This window comes from Ilyonectria robusta (genome assembly GCF_021365365.1).
Source record: "Ilyonectria robusta strain PMI_751 chromosome Unknown BGZ61scaffold_9, whole genome shotgun sequence".
Classification (NCBI taxonomy): Eukaryota; Fungi; Ascomycota; class Sordariomycetes; order Hypocreales; family Nectriaceae; genus Ilyonectria; species Ilyonectria robusta.
In genome coordinates this window covers 296,535-314,379 of record NW_025764443.1, presented here as the reverse complement: position 1 = coordinate 314,379, position 17,845 = coordinate 296,535, and the positions used below count along the sequence as shown (strand labels likewise).

Below are 17,845 nucleotides of genomic sequence, written 5' to 3'. Positions count from 1 at the left end.
AAGACAGACAGACAGACAGACACTACGGCACGGGACTCGAAGCAAATCAAACTACATCAAATCACCGGCGTCGTCGTTGAAGAGGAGCGAAGATCAACACATGTTCCATCTGACAGGTGTGCGAGCGACTTGGTTGGATGGCCATTGAACTTCTGTCAAGCCTCGCCTGCCCAGTCGGGATGTAACGCTCTCTAACTAACTCTTCTCGTCCTCCCCTTTTGTCCTGGTTGGTATCCCATCTCCGCGTCGGGCCCCCCATCACCTCCAATCGTCAGTCATCAAGCCTCGTCGACCCTTAATCAAACAGCCATGCCCATCCTCTCGGGTCTCCGGCTTCACTCCACCCTCCCGCGCCGCCGCCCAACGAGCCCACATCCTCTTGCCTCGCTTTGCTGGGGCCCATGTCTAATGTCCAATGCCCCTGCTCTCCGCCGGTACGTACTGACTCTTTAGACGTGGGTAGTGACGCTACTGCTGCATGTTCTTCGTCTTGCAGCTGTCGACTCTGTTCGAGCTCTCAGTCCCTCCTCTCCACCACAGCTTTCCTCTTTGTTCGTCTTGTCCTGGTCTGGCTCTGGCGTGGTCCGGCCGGCGAACGCCCATACAAGTGGATACATAACAGGGACCTGGGTCTCTGCGCCCGCGCATGCTCTGATCGCCCTTTGGCACCTCTTGTTTCCCGCGTCGTCTCCTCTACCATAGCAGAAACCTTCTACTCGTCCTACACGTCCTCCTTTCCTTTCCTCTTTTCCAAAGTCGCTTCCTCTCGGCCTGGACTGGTGCTGGTGCTGCTTCTGGTTGCTCCTTTACGTCTCTCGGACCCCCATTCCCCGCGACAACCACTTTTGCTTCTCATACACGTCTCGTCGCATCGTCTCCTTCGCGAGGGGCCATGACGCACCGATTGCCTGGAAGCCCGTGAGTGACGAGGTTGGACTGCACCGCTAAATTCTTTGCGCTTTTCACTTGGTGAGTTCCGAGCCTAATTGCGTAGACCGTGATACCTGTGGCGCGACGAACAACTCTCTGTCTTTCGCAGTCATTGAACACCGTTCCCGTCGCTGCAACGACGTATCTCGTAGGAGGACGTGGCTGACAGCTATCCAGTTTGCGAATTCGTCTTTGATCTATATATCTGTCTTCGTTGGCCGATATCCATTCAGTTTTCCTTCCTACGTCCTGTTGATGCAACAACGACAACAAAGGTTCCATCCAATTGTCAGATCCTCTGCATCTCACTTACACGAAAACGACCAACGCGACCTACACGACCAAGATCGATCTCACCAGGCTTCAATCGACGGTGGACTCCGCACGACCGATCCTTTACGCGCATTGACTTGTCGACGATCTTACCAATCGCAACCCCATCTCCTTTTTATTTCCCGTCGTTTCAGAATCGGGTATTTCTGAATCCCTATATATACCATTCTCTCAAAGGTGAGTAGCGCCGACCCAACTCCCTCTCGTGCGAGCACCCAGTCATTCAGCCAGCGACGATGTTGCCATGAGCCACAAGCAATTTGGATGCTGATTTGGCAATTGATTCACAGGCGAAGCCTCTGTTTTCTGGAATTTTAACAACGTGTTTCTTGTCCAGTCATTTTCCCTGTAAGGACACCCGACATCAACTCCGCCCCTCCATGTGCATGCACGACACATTGCTTTTGCAGGATGCTGACCTTGACCGGGGAACAGTGCTTCATATAACGTCGGCTCAGCGGGAAACGTTTTCGGTCATTCAAGGTTGCAGGTACAAGGGTCGGCACAGTTGCATACCACTGCTCTTCTGCATGCAGCGTGCCTTGCACCGAAACGACCACCTGTCTGTCGACTTGGGGCAGTAGCTTGATGCACCATTTGGTAGTGTGCAATTTTAATTGCGTCGACAACTCTCACCTGGACTTGGAAGACTTCATCAGTCAAGATGGGTGCCTGGGAAACAGACGACGAGTACCTCAGCGGTCCTGCGGCGACCTCGCTGCCAACACCACAAGACACGCCATATCGAACCCCATCGCGAACCTCGAGAAGATCCCGGCGTTCAGTTACCCCGCCTGGGAAGGGTAATTCACCACCCCCGATGCCCAGCGAAAAGGGTTCAAAAAGATCCTCCAGGGATATCACGACAGATGAGACCATCAGCATTTTGGACCCTCGGAGGTTCACACCCACACTGCACGCTAATCTGGTATCCGAGATTTTAACTCTCCGGAGAGACCAGGAGGAAAAGCTTCGACAGATCGAGACGCTTGAATCGGCTCTTGATACGACAAGGGAAGAGCGAGAGACTCTTCAAGAGAACCTGGTGAACACAGGCAAGGAGAGTCGATCTTTGAAGCGACAACTATCTCTTCTGGAGGGTGGAACATCATCCGCTCTGGGCGAATTGGCTCGGGAAAGGGACGATGCCGTCGAATCGATCGCCGATGTTAAGAAGCGACTAGAGATCGCTCAAAAGAAGATTCGAAATCAGGAGGATGATTCCCAGAGAGTGCATGATCTCTTGGCTCAGGAGAAGGACAATTGGGAGGAGGAGAAGCGCAAGTATGAGCGTAAGATCCATGTTGCCGAAAGCCGTCTCAAGCTCGTCCTGGATGAGGTTGCCGCATACCAGGCAGCCCAGGCTCAGAACGGCGGGGCCGGCCATGAAAGTGAGGTCGATGAGAGTGGCCGGGAGAACGATGCTGCAAGTGTCAGAACGATGAGCATGACCAACAGCGTGCGGTTTTCCTTCATGACCGGGCCGGGATCCATGAAACCCAATGGTCACTCGCTCGCAGATGAGCTCAATTTTGACGACGAAGATGAACAAAGTGACTTTGATGGCCGAGAAAGCGCTTTATCCAACCACAATCCCTATGCCCATGCTCGCAACATGAGCCGGGATAGTGTCATCAACCGACTGCATCATCGCCGCAACCAAAGCTTGGAGAGCTTGAAGCGATCGGGAAGCGTGGCGAGGGGTAGATTGTTCATGAACCAGTCGGTCTTGGAAGCCCTCGAGGGCGAAGACGAGGAAGTTGAACCGCCTGCCCCCAAGGTTTCTTATACGGATACTGGAATTCAGTTCTCTCCGCCTCCGTCCCCCAAGTTGCCAGTTGCCAAACCCATGACGCCTGAGCCGTCTCTGTCTCGCGCGAAGTCACCAGAGGTTGAGTGTTCTCCACGCGGGGATGGAGAAATTGAAGCGAACCAGCGGCGCAAGCGTGTTCACATCACCCGGCCTCTGTCGATTGAGCCTGTCCCGCGCAAGCTCATGGTGTCTACATCCTCACAGACCATTGAAGAGCCTCCTCTTACACCTCCCAAGACCCCCAAGTCTCCCATGCGACCACCACCACCGCCACCGCCTCCTAAGGTTAAGACGCCCTTGATGGTAGCATCGTCGATGCAAACGGATCCTCCCTCTCCTCCCCCGCGTACTTTTACTTTCCCTCCCATGCCCCCCTCCCCCCCGCTGATCCCCAGCATCAGCGTTCATCCTCCCACAAGCCGTCCTGCCACCCCACGAGAGCCTAGATTGCCTCAATACTTCAAGGACTTTGGTTGTCAAGTCAGCCTTTCTTCGCCTGTTTCTACTTGCGAAGCTGCGGTTCAGACAGAGGGCATCCAGACTGATAAGCGACTGGCTCTGCTCCCAGCTCATTTGCAGCCCTCAAACATTAGGTCACGACCAACATCTCCTAACCCGCCGTCATCTCCGTTCGAGCCGTCAAAGCACTTCACTCCTATTCCTGGCAATGTTCCTCCACGCAATCCACGCAGGTTGACGAACAGACGAGATACGGGAGAAATGCCTTCATCTCCTATCTCCATTGCTGATTCCGACATGACGCATGACGCGTACCCTGGGAACAACGATGATGGTCCGCTTTCCAGCCAAAAGGCTCCGATGCGACGCCCCCATCGCTTCAGCAGCCTCTTTGCCGGGTTTGATGGTGGCAGCTCTGATGAAATTGATGAGTTTGGTGACGTTGATCTGAGCGACTCAGAGTACCGAACGGCCTTGTCTGCACCCAGGCCCAAGTCCATTTCAAGTCGACCAGGCAAGCGTAGCTCGACTGGCACAACAACCACCAACGGGACCATTCCAACCTCGCCTGAACAGATTACTGTTCGACAAGTGTCTCGCGGCTCGATGAAGCCATTTGCAAGCGAGCTCTACAACTTCTTCTCGGGGGAGAAGGACCTTACTCATCGTGTGTCTGTTTCTGGCAAGTCCGGTAGAGCTTTCGAGAAGAGTCCTGCTGCCATGTCTTCCAACCGAGCGAGCGTTATGCGTAAGGCTGCAATGATTCAGAATGGTATTGCTAGTCACCAGGGCCGATCTAGGAGTCCCAGCCTCCAGGACTCGAAGAACCCTCCCTTCCCGATCCCAACCCGAGCCAGCTCAAGGAAGCCCCCCTTCAGTTCAAGTGCCCCTAGTGATGGACAGAGAAGCCCGACTCGTGGAGATAACTTCTTCCGCCGAGGAACTGGTCGTAGCCATCATCGAGCAGGCAGCATTCGAAAGGTCCGCTCTGCAGCTGCCCTTCCTCGCAACCAGCGACGTCGCAGACAGGGCAGCCGTTCCCCTCCACCGTTGTCTCCATCCACCGAGGCGCCTGAAAGCCCGAGACTTCCTCCCCTGCCCAGAAACGACATCACGACCCCTCGGAACCGTGTGCGGGGTGGTGAGCAGTTCCGTCACAAGCACCAACTGTCGGTTACCACTGCCAACACAGTTAACACCGTTAACACAATGAACACGGTCAACACTGACAACACCATGAGCACCGATCCTCCGACTGTAGGCAATGGGGCTCAAAGCAACAGCGTAGTGGATGCGATTGCGCAGACGATGGTTGGAGAGTGGATGTTTAAGTATGTGCGCAGAAGGAAGTCGTTCGGAGTGCCCGAGAGCAACAGCAAGGATGAGAACAGCAACGACCGTCACAAAAGATGGGTTTGGCTCGCACCATATGAAAGGGCAATTCTTTGGAGCAGTAAGCAGCCGTCGTCTGGCAGCGCCCTGATGGGCAAGACCGGCAGAAAACGTAAGTGGTTTACCCTCGTTCATTACTGGCATCGCTGACCAAACTAGTCACGATTCAATCCGTGCTTGATGTTAAGGACGATAACGCGGCCCCTAAGGGCTCGCCAGCGTTGTTCAACCGGTCGATCTTGATCCTTACTCCGCAGCGAGCGTTGAAGTTCACTGCAACCTCTGCAGACAGACATTACATCTGGCTGACGGCCTTGTCCTTCCTAGCGCACTCTTCGCAGGCAGTCCCAGAAATCATGTCAGCTCCACCGCCCCCGGAACATCTGGCACCGCTGCCAGATTTTGATATTCCTCGGATAAAGATGAAGCGATCCGGCATCAGGGACTCAATCCGACTAGCTAAGGGACGAACCCATGTGTCCAGAGCTGCCACTCCAAGTGTCCCAAGTATACCGAGCGCGCCCTCGTCTCAGATGGGCGATCTGATTCCTTTCCCCCTCACGGACTCTGTGGGAGGCATTTCATCCAACCACTCGCGAGATGGTTCTGCCGATGCTGCAGAGCCTCCTTTCATTCCCCGTTTTCACGATCGAAGCAATCCTACGACGGCCCATAGCCGAAAGCGAAGTAACACAGGCGGACATGTACCTCCCCCCCTTTCTTTCCGTGGCTTCTCTGGTCCTATTGGGGGCAGTCATCATGCTCCCACCAACAGCACTGCCGGTGCCAGCACTGGCACTGCTGGGTCTTCCGATATCTACCAGTCTCAGGCTTCGAGTGCCGGCACTTGGCCCGTGAGCCAAGCCGTCTCTCAGAGGACGTCAGAGGCTTCTTCACGTCCTAGCAACTTCTTCGACGCTATTGGGACGATGCGGATGGAGGCCTTTATCAGCCCCCTCGCACCCACCGGTTTCGGCGACTTCCCCAATGAGCAGGACGAGTTCCGACACGAGATCCGAAGAAGGAGCAAGGAGCACCGACGGAGACAGAGTCGAAGCCGACACCGGGACAGCTATAACTCTCGAGGTACTCGTGGCACCGATGACTACTACAACGGGAGTCGAACAGCAGGCGAGGAAGATTTCTTCCGAGATGACCCCTTCAAAGGGTTCTAGCCTCTGAGCCACGCCACACAAGCCTATGCTGACTATTATTGTGAATTTCTTTGAATCTTTTTGACAAGTCGGAGCAAGGAAAACTTTATACCCTTTTCTGTAGATTATTTTGGGATTGGTTTTTGTCTATCTTGGCCTTTGGGTTGGCCCAGCTGACAATATTGTATGGGTGCGGTGTCTCGGCGTTGTTTTTTATTTTCGATTTATCAGAAAGGAAAAGAAGAATAAGAATAGCATTCAGAAATGCGAATCTCAGGGTGGAGGAAGCTGTCATGGGTGACGCCTGGGTGGCGTTGGTGGATGGAGGAGGATTTATCTGAACTGAGATACTTGGTTACAATTGCGAGGAACAGCACTGAGCTGATACTCAAAACACAATTTCGGGTCATTCACCGCGGATATTGCTGTCCCCTTGACGCGATTCAGTCTCCTTACTTAAATAGCTGTAGATAGTAAAACAAATGGAAATCCCAACCCCATCGAGGGAGTTTGATTCTAAGTTTACGGTTGCGTGGCATCGTCATGATAGTGAGATAGTGAAGCTTGGAGGGTGTTGGCTCAGGTTATTTGACAGATATCTGTCTTGCTAAAAGAGGCTATTCGTACTTGAAGCTGTTGCGGCTGGTATGCGGACCTGGCTGGTTGATGACGGGCGCCGAGAGTCCGACTGATGCCCCGCCATGTCTCGGCGCCGATGAAATTTCCCACTGACAAGGTAGCTAACGACCCCGCGATCCACGTCTGGACACCGAAAGCTTCAAGTAGCTCGCCGCCGTTCGCTCTCTACAACCATTTTTTCACCGCCGATCTCGCCTGGATACCCTCGAGTGCTTCTAGTTTGGTCCCTCTGCCATCACGCGCACCATGGAGCCCGCGGAGACGCTCGAGCAGCTCCATGCCCGCCACCGGCGCGAGGTCAAGGACCTGCAGGGCCGCATAACGGGCAAGAAGAAGAACGCGACCAAGAAGACGCGCAAGGGCGTCAACGACGAGTGCGCTGAGCTGGAGCGGAAAATGCGCGATCGGCACGCCGCCGAAGTTGCCGCCCTAAGCCCTGGGACGAACAACGATGAGAACGACGACGACGACGACGACGACGACGACGACGACGAGCCGCAGACGACGGATGGTGCAGAGGAGGACAAGCTGGCCAAGGCGACGGAGAGCCTCAGTGTGTCCGAGAATACGCCAAAGCCCGCTGCCCAGCCGCAACAACCTGGCAAGAAGCGAAACCGCCAAAAGGACCGGATGGCGCGTCGTGCGGCAGAACTCGAAGCCGCCGCGGTACAAGCGGAGGAGGAGGCGGCCAACATGACGGACCACCGTGCGCGCGAGAGCGAGTTCATGAAGAAGACGTTCGAGACGCACAGCCTTGTACAGAAGGACATTATGCCAGACGGTCACTGCCTGTTCTCCGCCATCGCCGACCAGCTGGGCCAGAACGACATCCCCCTTGGCGGCGAAGGCGCCAAGGAACCTGACTATAAAACGGTGCGCCGGGCGGCGGCCGCTTATATGCTAGAGCACGGCGATGACTTCGCACCGTTCCTTGAAGAGGACTTGGAGGCATATACACGCAAGATACAAGACACGGCTGAGTGGGGTGGCCAGCTGGAGCTTATGGCTCTGGCGCGGCGGTACAAGGCCGAGATCCGCGTAGTGCAGGACGGACGGACGGAGCGTATCGGCGAGGACGAGGGAGCGGCGTCGGGAAAGACGCTATGGTTGGCCTACTACAGACACGGCTATGGGCTAGGGGAGCACTACAACTCACTCCGGAAGGCGCCATGAGGAAGAGAAGATCAAAAAAGGACTCTTTACTTTTATATATGCTTATGGTAATCATGTACGATGGTTGTTTTGGTATTAGAGACGAGGAGAAGACGCAGCAGAAGCAAGAGCAAAGAGGCAAGGGCAGCGCGAAAGCTATCGACTCCATACTGAGATGAAGTCGAGAATAGCGCCATCATTGCCGGTGCCGTCACCGTGCGTCCGCAGAGGTTTGATCAAGCTCAGCCGGTGTAGGGCGTCGGTTCGAGGCTTCGGGCTGGGAGTCTCGTCAACGGTACCATCGGAATGGTAGGCAATGTCCTCGCCCGGAGCTGTTAAAAGGGCCTCATAGAGCTCAGGAGAGACACCCCAAGGAGGCCCTGGCTCTGACATAGGCCTGGATGTCGGGAACTCGAGGCAGACGAGACGGCCGTCCGAAATGAGGAGCTCTGTCATCCGCTGGGACCACCGAGGTCTCGCCTCACGGGGAAGGGCGCATAGAAACTAAAAAGTCAATCAGCTTGTCTAAGCAAAGCGACCATAACCATGATGCATGCAATGGTGAAGAGACGGGCTAGTGGAAAATGAGGGATTACCGTATAGTCATAGATGAAATCAAATTTGGGCTTGGCACCGATGCCCGCAGTCCAGTCTTCGCCAAAGAAATCGCCCGTCACCCAGTTCACGCTGCCCTTCTCGAGACCGTTGATGGGTTTGTATAAGCCCTCCGCTTCAGCCTTCTTTTGGTTCTCGATGGCCTGCTCCTTGGCAGCTGGGCTGTAGTCGAGCCCCCAGACATCGTAGCCCCAGGAGCTGAGGAGAAGAACGTCATGGCCACGACCACATCCTGGGACCAGAGCCTTCTTCTTCTCGACGGCGCCGGTTGCGTCGCGCAGGGGTAGACCGCGATGATCGTGGTGCTGGGCCGGAGGCACAAGGTCGGGTCGCTGGGAGAGTAGGTCGTGTAGGGCGAGCGAGGGACCGCCGCGGTCCCAGGGTGTACGAGATTCACGCCATTGCGAGTCCCATTGAGAGCCGTGTTCGGCGAAGGGAATACCGGCGAATCTGGAGGAAAGGGTTGCCATCGAGGACGAGCAGGAAGACAGAAGCGAGAAGCGAGAAAAGGAAGAAGAGGAGCAAGCGGAAAGAATGATGCCGGTGGTGGTAACGATGTGGGGTGGTGTGGATGAGGTGATGTGGTGGGTTATCGATAGAGAGGCCCGAGGTGGCGTTCGGATAAGGTAGGATATCGCGGGGTTGGAGCTGGGGGAGTAGGAGAAGCGAGGGGATCAAGTCGTCGGATGATGGGGAATGGCGACGGATTGCGAGAGTTCAAGACAGCGGAGCAGAGAACGAACTAATTAGCAAGAAAAACTGTAGACGAGTATCCTCAATGAATGAGACGGAGCAATGGGTGAATCCGGGGATGCTGCCTGGTAAGAATTGGCGGGGACAAGGTGAGGGGCATGGTGAGCGACATTGGGGAAGGCGAAAATAGACACGGAAGTGACACCGAGCCGAGGGAGACGAGGACGGACGGCGAGTTCACTGGGCGGGTGCAATTGTGCGTTCCGGGCAATGGCGAACTGGAGGCATCGAGCCGGAAACAACTACCGTACCATCCCGCCGTCACGGGCGGCCGGAGTCGCATCGCCAGGACGTAGACGAGAACGAGAGCATTCGGCGTGGAGCTGGAGCCGAGCCAAGGCCAGGCCTTTCACTGGACCCCTCTTGGATGCTCATGGAAGCTAGCCTCTCACTAACGGAGCCGACCAGACTCGCTGAAGATGAACAGGAGCGGGAGAGAGGATTGGGGGAGGGGAAGCCGAGCGGAGGGTCCCGTCAGGTTCAGCGTCCAGTGCACACGGGCGGGTGGAGTGGAGATGGGGGGGCGAAAGGTGGAGGCGGAGGGAGCAATGGGTGGTGTTTACTCGCACAGAGCAAGCCTGAACTGGGCTGAGACCGATTGAGTTGAGGAGGTGATGATGTCTGAGATTTTGGTGCGCACAATGACAGCAAGCCGCGGCATGTCGCAACCGGAAAGGGTTTCCCCGCTCCATGCGTGAGAGCAGGATGCCAGAGCAAGATGTGAGTCGACGTCATTGAGTCGCACCTGCTTCTGTTACGCCTACGGGCTCTGCCCTGATTCAAGATTTCCAGCCAATCCTTCTCCCTGGAGCCCAGGTTTCAAAAAGGAAAAGAAATGCAAAACAATCGGGGAGAGCAAAAGAAACTATTGCTTTCTGTGGCTCACTGCGGGCCACAGGTCTGCGTGAATAAGGTAGACACTTGGTTTCGGCTGCCTACTTGCCTCCGGATCGTGGGGTGCAACGGCGGCGTCGTGGGGTGGGTGGATGGTGGGGGCAGCCGGCGGGGTTGTCTTGGTTGCCTCGTCTTTCGGCTTTCAGGATTCGCGGACTGGAGTAGAGACTGGAGTAGAGACAGGAGGAAACAACCACAGCGACGGACAGTGACATGAACAGCCGGACGGGGAGTGTCACTGGTGTGCATCGCTTTTCCCTTTTCGACGAGGGCGTGGGATGTGAGGCGCGGCTTTCAACCCTTGGCTTCTGCGGTGCAACCCACCATGATCAGGCTCGAGGTCGGAGCCAACATCTAAAATACTAATACAACAACTCGGCTAGACTAAATAAATAAATAAAACAAATAATGAAATAAATTTTATTATAAATACTTAGGGAGCTAATTTTTTTAAGTTGAAAGTTTTCAACTGCCTGTTATAATATTAATGCCTGTATCACAGGCAGTTACAAGCTAGTTCAATCGATTAGCACAACAAGGTTCGAATTCTGCTTCATGCCTGTAGCCCCTTGTAGCCCCCAGTACATAATCCCTTGAAGTTAATCCACAATTGATGCTTGTACGGAGCCTATTCATCGTCGATGCCGATTCTTCTCGAACTGCCCCCATTCCTCCAAGACTACTGGTGCCGGAGCACGTGCCCGCTTTCTCCGGGGAGCTATTCATCCTCTCCCTTACGACTTCCGGGCGGGGTGTCCTCACATCCGAGGGGCAGCACTGAGACAAAAGATGGTTGGCAGAAGCAATGAAACAAGTCTCGGCTGAGTCCTGCCCTGGTTCGATGAGGACGCCTCACCGGAGTCTAGAACGTCATGAACCACACGGCAGGAAACAGAGTTGGGCCGAGTGCCAAGAGCACATCACTGCAGCCTGTAGTATTGACTGCGAGGTAGCTTGGTAGCTTGGTAGCAAACAAGTTACATACGGAAAGAAGGGAGTCAAGGTTCCTGGCATTTCGTTACTGAAACTTCCAGTTTGCCTTGAACCATCTGTCGCTCATGAACCCAAGTAATGGTACCGGTAATGTGTAGTGATGGTATATAAAAGCAGTGGTATACCTGTGTATCCAGCCCTTGCTGTAGCATGCCCAAAATTAAAGCCAAGCCCCATTTCCCTGCCCTTTGATCCCTGTACCTCGGTACTGTATGTGATTCTATGGCCAACCATTTCAAATATTGGTGACAGAAAAAAGAAACACCAAAGGGCGTTTTGATGCCCAACATCCCGCAGTCCATCCCATGCGCCATAACCCCAAGGTCGCTATCCACCCAAAAGGAAACTAAGAAAAGGAAAGGAAAAAAAAGGAATTCGGCCGTCCACATTGCGAGCTGCAGCTTGTCCCGCAGGTTGAAGGAGCCCAAACCTGAAGGAATGCTGGTCCTAGGCATCGATCCATCGCCGGTTCACATTGTCCACCACTCAACCAGTCGAGTCCAGTCCACATCTATCGATCCATTTTCATCATTATCGGAAAACGGGCCGGGTTCAGTGACCCACACCGCCCTAAGCCGGCATAATGGCCGGGAGATGGAATAATCGGGCCCGCATCGAACCATCCTTTGCCGTAAGGGGAAGAGACGAGAAAGCAGAGAATAATCCGAGTCCCGACGTTGCCGCGGCGGGCGGCCACAGCTGCTGGATACAGGAGCGCCAGGGCCTGTCAATCGCGATACGGGTAACGAGAGCGAGGGTGCGAACAGGCCACTGTCGTACGCGTCGGCTGAGACAGACATGAATGGCGATAATCGCCCCTTGCCCAGCTCTGGATGGTGATGGTGGATTGGTGGATTGGCGGATTTAGTTGATTCCCTGGATGTCTGGATCGCATTGAATGATTGGTGGTGGTGGCAGTGTTTGCTTGGTGATGAATTAGCCCCAACCCCAGCGGCTTTCGGTCTAGCCCCTCCATTCGCTGCTCGGTCCAAGTGAGAACGAGACGGGGATTAGATGCCGCAGTCCTCAAAGTCGCGCACCATGACGGCCATTTGGGCGCGCTTGGCAGCCTCGGCAACGAGGTTGAACTCCTTGAGAAAGACGTCGGTGGACGAGGTCTTGGACTGGGCGGGCACGGGTTGGGGAACCATCTGGACTGTGGGGGACTGCTGAGCCGATGAGGCAGACGAGGTGTTGCTGAAGCTGGGGGCGTCCATTTTGGTAGTGACGAGTGTCGTGTTGTTGTTGATGATGATGATGATGATGATGTACAAAGTGTAAATCCTTTACCGGGGGATGAGGTCGCAGAGTAGAATGTTTAGAGAAGAAGGGTAAAGAACCGAGGGAGAAAGCGATGGGGAGCTTATGATTGATGACCAAGACGCGGGCACCCAAAAGAAAGTGCAAATGTGTGGGATGTGCAACTGACGGGGCGTCGGTTGCAGGGAGAGAGATTGGATACTTGTGCGAGGCTTCGTCGAGAGGGTGTGGCCGGCTTGGTATTGGTGTGGTGTGTATCCTGTGTCTCACAAAGGGATGCTTGCCAAGGATGTCGTGTTTATGTGTGTCTGTGATGAGGCGGCGGCGGTGGAATCACACGGGCTCGAGAATGGATGGTTGGAACAGACGATGGATGTAAAGGAGAGGGTGGGAGATTGAGACGAGTGCGGGAACTGAAGTAGATGTAGGTACTCCGGAGTGGAAGTGGAAGTGGAAGTGGCCATGGGAACCGTCAATACAACAAGGTTGTGTGGTGACGTTTTTAGCAGATCCGAGCCGAGATACGCAATGGATGGGGGCAGGGCAGGGGAGAAATGCGACAGCGGCTGCGGCAGCGCAACAAGGCGAGGCGTCGGCGGATTTTAGGCTGATGGCGTGGAAGAGGCCGGGGGAGGGTGGGTGAGTGGATGTGTGGATGTGTGGATGCTCTGTTGGATGCGGGTTGTGAGCTGCGGTCCCAAACCTGTGTGAGACGGAGTCGCCGACGGGATTGATGTGGAGAGATGCGATGTCGAGCTTTGGCTGGCGGAGGAGGAGGGGGAAGCGGAGACGGAGACGGAGACAAGAGCGAGGCAACGAGGGAACGAGGGCATGTTTAGCATCCGGCATATCACAATGGAAAACGAAGCCAAGACGATTTGGATCTTATGCAAACACCACCAGTAACATGGCCGTTCTCATGTTGTTGACAACAGAGCAGGGCGGGACGGGACAGGGGACCACCCACGCGATGCGATGATGCGTTGCCATCAAAGCACCTGCATATCATCGTCACCATAATGCGCCTTCAGAAACTTATGATTTGGGTTTGCGACAGGTAATAAGCGCGCCAGACGAGAGAGAAGAGAGAAAACCCTAGCATCCATCCCCGCTTGGCCTCGGCGCGGTTGGGTGAGGGCCTGAATGGGGACTCACTCGGGCCGGGATTTAGGATGGACGGTTTTGATTCTTGGGACGGTATCCGCAGGCCATCGACGACTCGGACGAGTGGTATGGACACTATGGACATGGGCATGGGTTTGCGTCTGGGGGTGGAAACGTGGGAACGCGGGAACGTGGAAAAGACGTTTGGACCGGGCCTGGAACCCAAGACGGGCGTTGGGTTGGACCCTTGATGATGGGACGCCGAGCTGCCGGACCGACAGAGAGAGAGAGAGAGAGAGACCGAGAACAAAGGCCGGCGCTCTGCTCAATAGAAGCCATCGTCGTCAGTGGCAAACGGATAACCGGTAGGCAGGCGGATAATTACTCTCCATTTCGTCTCGACGTGCAATGTACTAAGAGCCTTGGCTCCATGCTAGCTTGTGCGAGCTTCCCGATTTTTCTCTCTTCCATTCGGCTTTAACGTGGGGCAAACTTGTTCACAAACCGTCCAGGCATTTAGAAGCGCCTGCAAGTGACTGGCCACAGGGAGGGTACTGGTTGCAATGGAGGAGCCCGCTGGTGGAAGAAGGGATCAAGGCCCCTGTAAAAGCCGCCCGCTGCAGTGCTCGAAGGCGCTGGGAGCCGGTGGGGACCGCGCTAGAGTAGGTACCTAGGGACCGGCCCCCCCCACCTCGGGCGGTGCTCCAGTTTGCAGTGAGATGCGGTGTGGGGTAATGGAAAAAGTCGCCAGACTCGTACTCTGCTTGGCAACTCCTCCGGTGAGGGAGAATCGCATCCTGGCTTCAGCTCGCATGTTGCTAGACGGGAAACTCCATGCAATGTTTTGACGACCACACGCACGCACACGCACACGCACACGCACACGCACACGAGCACACATGCTAGAAACAAATAATGACATAAACAACCGAAAACACGTGTGTGCGGGTGGGTGTTACCTCGTCCCGTCTGCAGTGCCATGCACTCTGTATATCAACAGACTTTATCACTAATGCAAACCCTGGGCCGCTGGTGTGACCTGCGTGCGAGTTGGTTGAGCCTGTGTGGACAGAGCCTGGAAATGGCTTCATCTCCTCTGCCTGTCTGCCCGTCGCTCGGCGCCTAAAACGAGGCCCATGTACGGTATTTCCCCTATCTACACCATCCAGCTATCCTCCGTCCACCCTCGACGAACCGAGTGATGAGACTTCATGACTAGTCGTTCTAGTCCCAGTCAATGTCGTGATAAGGGTCCCTGCACTTCTTTGGGCCGCCGGGTCATTTCGGAATCTGCTTAGTATCAAGTCGTCCCCGCTGCTGCTTCTGCTGCTGCTGGGTGGCCGCCAGTGGAGAATCCCGAGATTTCCCCCTTTGGAGTCTCTTCGGCCGGTCAATCGGCCAATCTCTCGCTCTCTTTGTGAGGTTGCCCGCTTTGGCCACGGCGAATCGGCCTGGGAATCCGGACCTCGAATCCCATCTGCCTCGGGCCTTTGATCCGCTTTTTGGGGTTTTCGCAGGGCGGTAGGGCTTTTTCGATAGTCGCCACACGTCATAACCCCGGCCGCGATGTCATTGTCGTGCGCTCTCATCCCGTGCGTGTCCGCCATGTCCCATGTCCCCGCGTGCCGTGTCCCCGTGTCGATGGGGTCCGGGCAAATTCAGACCGAGCATTGACCGCGGTCGGTTGCGGCTCACGAGCGGCTCCCAACCCAAGCAACAAGCCCTGGAGGCGGCGTGCTTCTGGACCTTGGCAAGACTGGGGAACCTCGTCTCGAGGCATTCGGACCGTTGGGGTTGAGTAGCCAGAACTAGAACTAGGTGACTGCTTGGCCGCAGTTCTGCCGACTATTGCAAACCCTCAGGGATAATCATGGTTCCAAGGCATGACACACTTGAGACTTGAGCCGCAACTCAATGCATCGGATCAGCTGGACCCCATTGAAACTCTTTGCAAATTTGTTTACGCCTCCCCCGGGAATTCCGGACATTTGTTCTGGTACGACTAGCTTTACCCCGGAAGATCAGTGCCCATATTTCCTCAGTCCATCGTTCAATGGCTGGAGGGACGTACACTTTGATCATTTTGATGCGGCTCTTGCAGTGTGCGCCTGAGACGAAAGTAGGGCATAGTAGCACGAGGACGAAGCCAATGCGTTTGATTTGATTCGTGATTCCAATAGCATATTATAGCCGTAGAGCCAAAGTTTCGCCTCCTATTGCTCATCCCCAGATCGGACATAACCCCATCATGACAAGACTGTAAACACTTCCCCACAGACTAAGGATCCCACGAGACCAGAACCACGGCCCTAGAACGTCTGCCCACGTGGAATACACAATGTCTTCGGCTGGACCAGAACAGTATTACCGATTTCGGCACTTTTAACCCCCCTCTCCAATGACCGCTGTAGCCGCCTGTGGCATCCGTGGCAGCTCTCGCCCGGTGTGGCCCTCGGTGGAGTATTTCTTCCGTCGAGGCAATTCAGGGTCCAAGCCTCGAGGTACGTACCCCCGTCCGAACGAGCCCGGGGTTTGGCCGCGTTCCGGTCCACTGCACGCGAGCCGCCACTGAAGCTTCCCATCACAAGCTCAACCACACCTCCGAGCTCCGTCGGCATCGCATCGCATCGCATCCACCCCCCGCCGCGCGACCGACCGCCCCCCGCGAGACTCCCACGGCGCACGCGCGCCATACACACGCTCCTTCTGTCCTTCTGTCCTTCTCTCCTTCTCCTCCAATGGCCGCCGCCGCTACCCCTCCTGCCGCTTCTCGCCCCGGCTGGTTCGCCGTCCCGGCCCCTGTCCGTGGCCTTTTCGATATCTTCCCCCTCCGTGTCTACGGCCCCGAAGCCCTCCCCGTACGCTCCCCAGCCGCAACTCGCACTCGACCGGCCCTCTATGTCTTCATCGCCGATGATGATGCGCCTCATGGCCTACCGAGTTTCAATCCTTCGTGTCTCAAGTGGCAGGTGTGTGGTCCTCTCCACCCACTTCCAGTTAGCCCCGAGTGCTGATGTTGCCTACAAATACAGACTCTCTTGAGGATTGCAGGAGTCGATGTAGATATTGTGCCTTCGAACAACCATGCCTCTCCCTCTGGCGCACTGCCATTCTTGCTCCCGCCTTCGTCGTCATCCCAACGGCCTCCTGTGCCCCTGACCGGCGAAAAGATCTACAAATATGCCCTTGAGCATACGGCCCGCGAGCTCCCCGACGTCACCTCCCCACGCCTCGAAGCCTACCAAGCCCTCCTGACACAGAATATCCGTCCGGCCTGGGTATGTTAAACTCCAATTGCCTCTTCCTGACGCAATTGAGTCGTGCAAGGGCAAATTTCTAACATACTCACAGCTCCATGCCCTCTACCTCATCCCTGCCAACGCCCCCCTACTCACAAACCTCTACCTCCCGTCCTCGGCCCTCCTGCGAGCGTCCCTACACCATACCCTCCACGCCGCCGCTACCTCCGAGATCCTCAAGACCACCCGATGCACGCACATATCCCCACCGCAACTCTACGCCGACGCCGCCGCCGCCCTGCGCTCGCTCTCCGCCATCCTCGCCGACGATAACTGGTTCTTTGGCGCCTCCGGGCCGGGACTGTTCGACGCCGATGTGTTTGCATACACCTACCTCATGCTCGATGATGCGCTGGCCTGGCGCGATACCGCGCTGGCCGGGTGTCTTGACGGGTTGCACAATTTGAGGAGACATCGTAACAGGTTATATGAGCGGTGCTGGGGCGAGAAGGCACAGTAAAAGGGAGGAATGTATCGATATAGAAGATGTATGGGGAACTGGGCTGGGGGGACAAAGGGGGACAAAGGGGTGCATGTATAATAAAAGCATATTGTAACACATCAACTAGGAAACAGTTGACGGAACACCAACATAGACGGAAGCAACTCCACTACTGGGGAGTAAATGGTGGGTCAAGAGCCACCAAACAGCATCACGGCGCTTTTGAATTGAATCAGCGAATGGTCGCCTCGAAATGATTATTTCTCGACCTCGATATCTGACTCTGTTCTATGTGCTGGGCCTACATGATATTCTTTCCTATCTTCATCTCCAGGGGGTGCGTTGCTCTGATCATCTTGCGAAACCCACCCGGGCCCTTTAACCACATCTATAAAGCCCCTCGCTTACTGCACGACCTAGTAGGCCTTCACATACAAGTTGCCCAGGAAAACTAAAAAAACACGATGTGATGGAAAAGAGGCCGCAAGATAAAAAACGCAGGAACAAAGGAGGAGAGTAGTGATGGATGGAAAGAGGAGCAACCGCGGCTGTCAACGCCTATCACACCGAGACCTAAACCACCAAGATGCAGCAGAGGGGGTAATTCGAGAGT

At 55.4% G+C, this 17,845-nt stretch overlaps 7 protein-coding genes across 7 annotated transcripts; 3 read left to right on the top strand and 4 right to left on the bottom strand.

Moving 5' to 3' along the window:
• Positions 1-1,927: 1,927 nt before the first annotated feature.
• On the top strand, positions 1,928-6,102 carry BGZ61DRAFT_351543 (uncharacterized protein; the record flags this gene model as incomplete). The annotated part of the gene is made up of 2 exons (XM_046240342.1): positions 1,928-5,039; positions 5,087-6,102. The coding sequence occupies 2 exons, from the start codon at positions 1,928-1,930 to the stop codon at positions 6,100-6,102; spliced, it is 4,128 nt and encodes a 1,375-aa protein (XP_046104593.1).
• A 558-nt stretch (positions 6,103-6,660) lies between these two features.
• Positions 6,661-8,139, top strand: BGZ61DRAFT_233749 (uncharacterized protein). The gene has a single exon (XM_046238243.1). It carries the CDS (start codon positions 6,967-6,969, stop codon positions 7,891-7,893), a length of 927 nt encoding a protein of 308 aa, XP_046104592.1. The 5' UTR covers positions 6,661-6,966; the 3' UTR covers positions 7,894-8,139.
• Positions 8,029-8,957, bottom strand: BGZ61DRAFT_351569 (S-adenosyl-L-methionine-dependent methyltransferase; the record flags this gene model as incomplete). The annotated part of the gene is made up of 2 exons (XM_046240345.1): positions 8,029-8,376; positions 8,469-8,957. 2 exons carry the CDS (start codon positions 8,955-8,957, stop codon positions 8,029-8,031), a joined length of 837 nt encoding a protein of 278 aa, XP_046104591.1.
• Positions 8,958-11,045: 2,088 nt separating this feature from the next.
• BGZ61DRAFT_233739 (uncharacterized protein) lies at positions 11,046-11,718 on the bottom strand. Its single transcript, XM_046238242.1, has one exon. The coding sequence runs from the start codon at positions 11,580-11,582 to the stop codon at positions 11,133-11,135; it is 450 nt and encodes a 149-aa protein (XP_046104590.1). The 5' UTR covers positions 11,583-11,718; the 3' UTR covers positions 11,046-11,132.
• Positions 11,719-11,991: 273 nt separating this feature from the next.
• BGZ61DRAFT_532071 (uncharacterized protein) lies at positions 11,992-12,344 on the bottom strand (the record flags this gene model as incomplete). The annotated part of the gene is made up of 2 exons (XM_046253818.1): positions 11,992-12,051; positions 12,168-12,344. 2 exons carry the CDS (start codon positions 12,342-12,344, stop codon positions 11,992-11,994), a joined length of 237 nt encoding a protein of 78 aa, XP_046104589.1.
• A 376-nt stretch (positions 12,345-12,720) lies between these two features.
• Positions 12,721-13,236, bottom strand: BGZ61DRAFT_477556 (uncharacterized protein; the record flags this gene model as incomplete). Its single annotated transcript, XM_046248917.1, has 1 exon — positions 12,721-13,236. The coding sequence occupies one exon, from the start codon at positions 13,234-13,236 to the stop codon at positions 12,721-12,723; it is 516 nt and encodes a 171-aa protein (XP_046104588.1).
• Positions 13,237-16,229: 2,993 nt separating this feature from the next.
• On the top strand, positions 16,230-17,250 carry BGZ61DRAFT_493620 (uncharacterized protein; the record flags this gene model as incomplete). The annotated part of the gene is made up of 3 exons (XM_046250671.1): positions 16,230-16,460; positions 16,524-16,769; positions 16,843-17,250. The coding sequence occupies 3 exons, from the start codon at positions 16,230-16,232 to the stop codon at positions 17,248-17,250; spliced, it is 885 nt and encodes a 294-aa protein (XP_046104587.1).
• Positions 17,251-17,845: the final 595 nt, after the last annotated feature.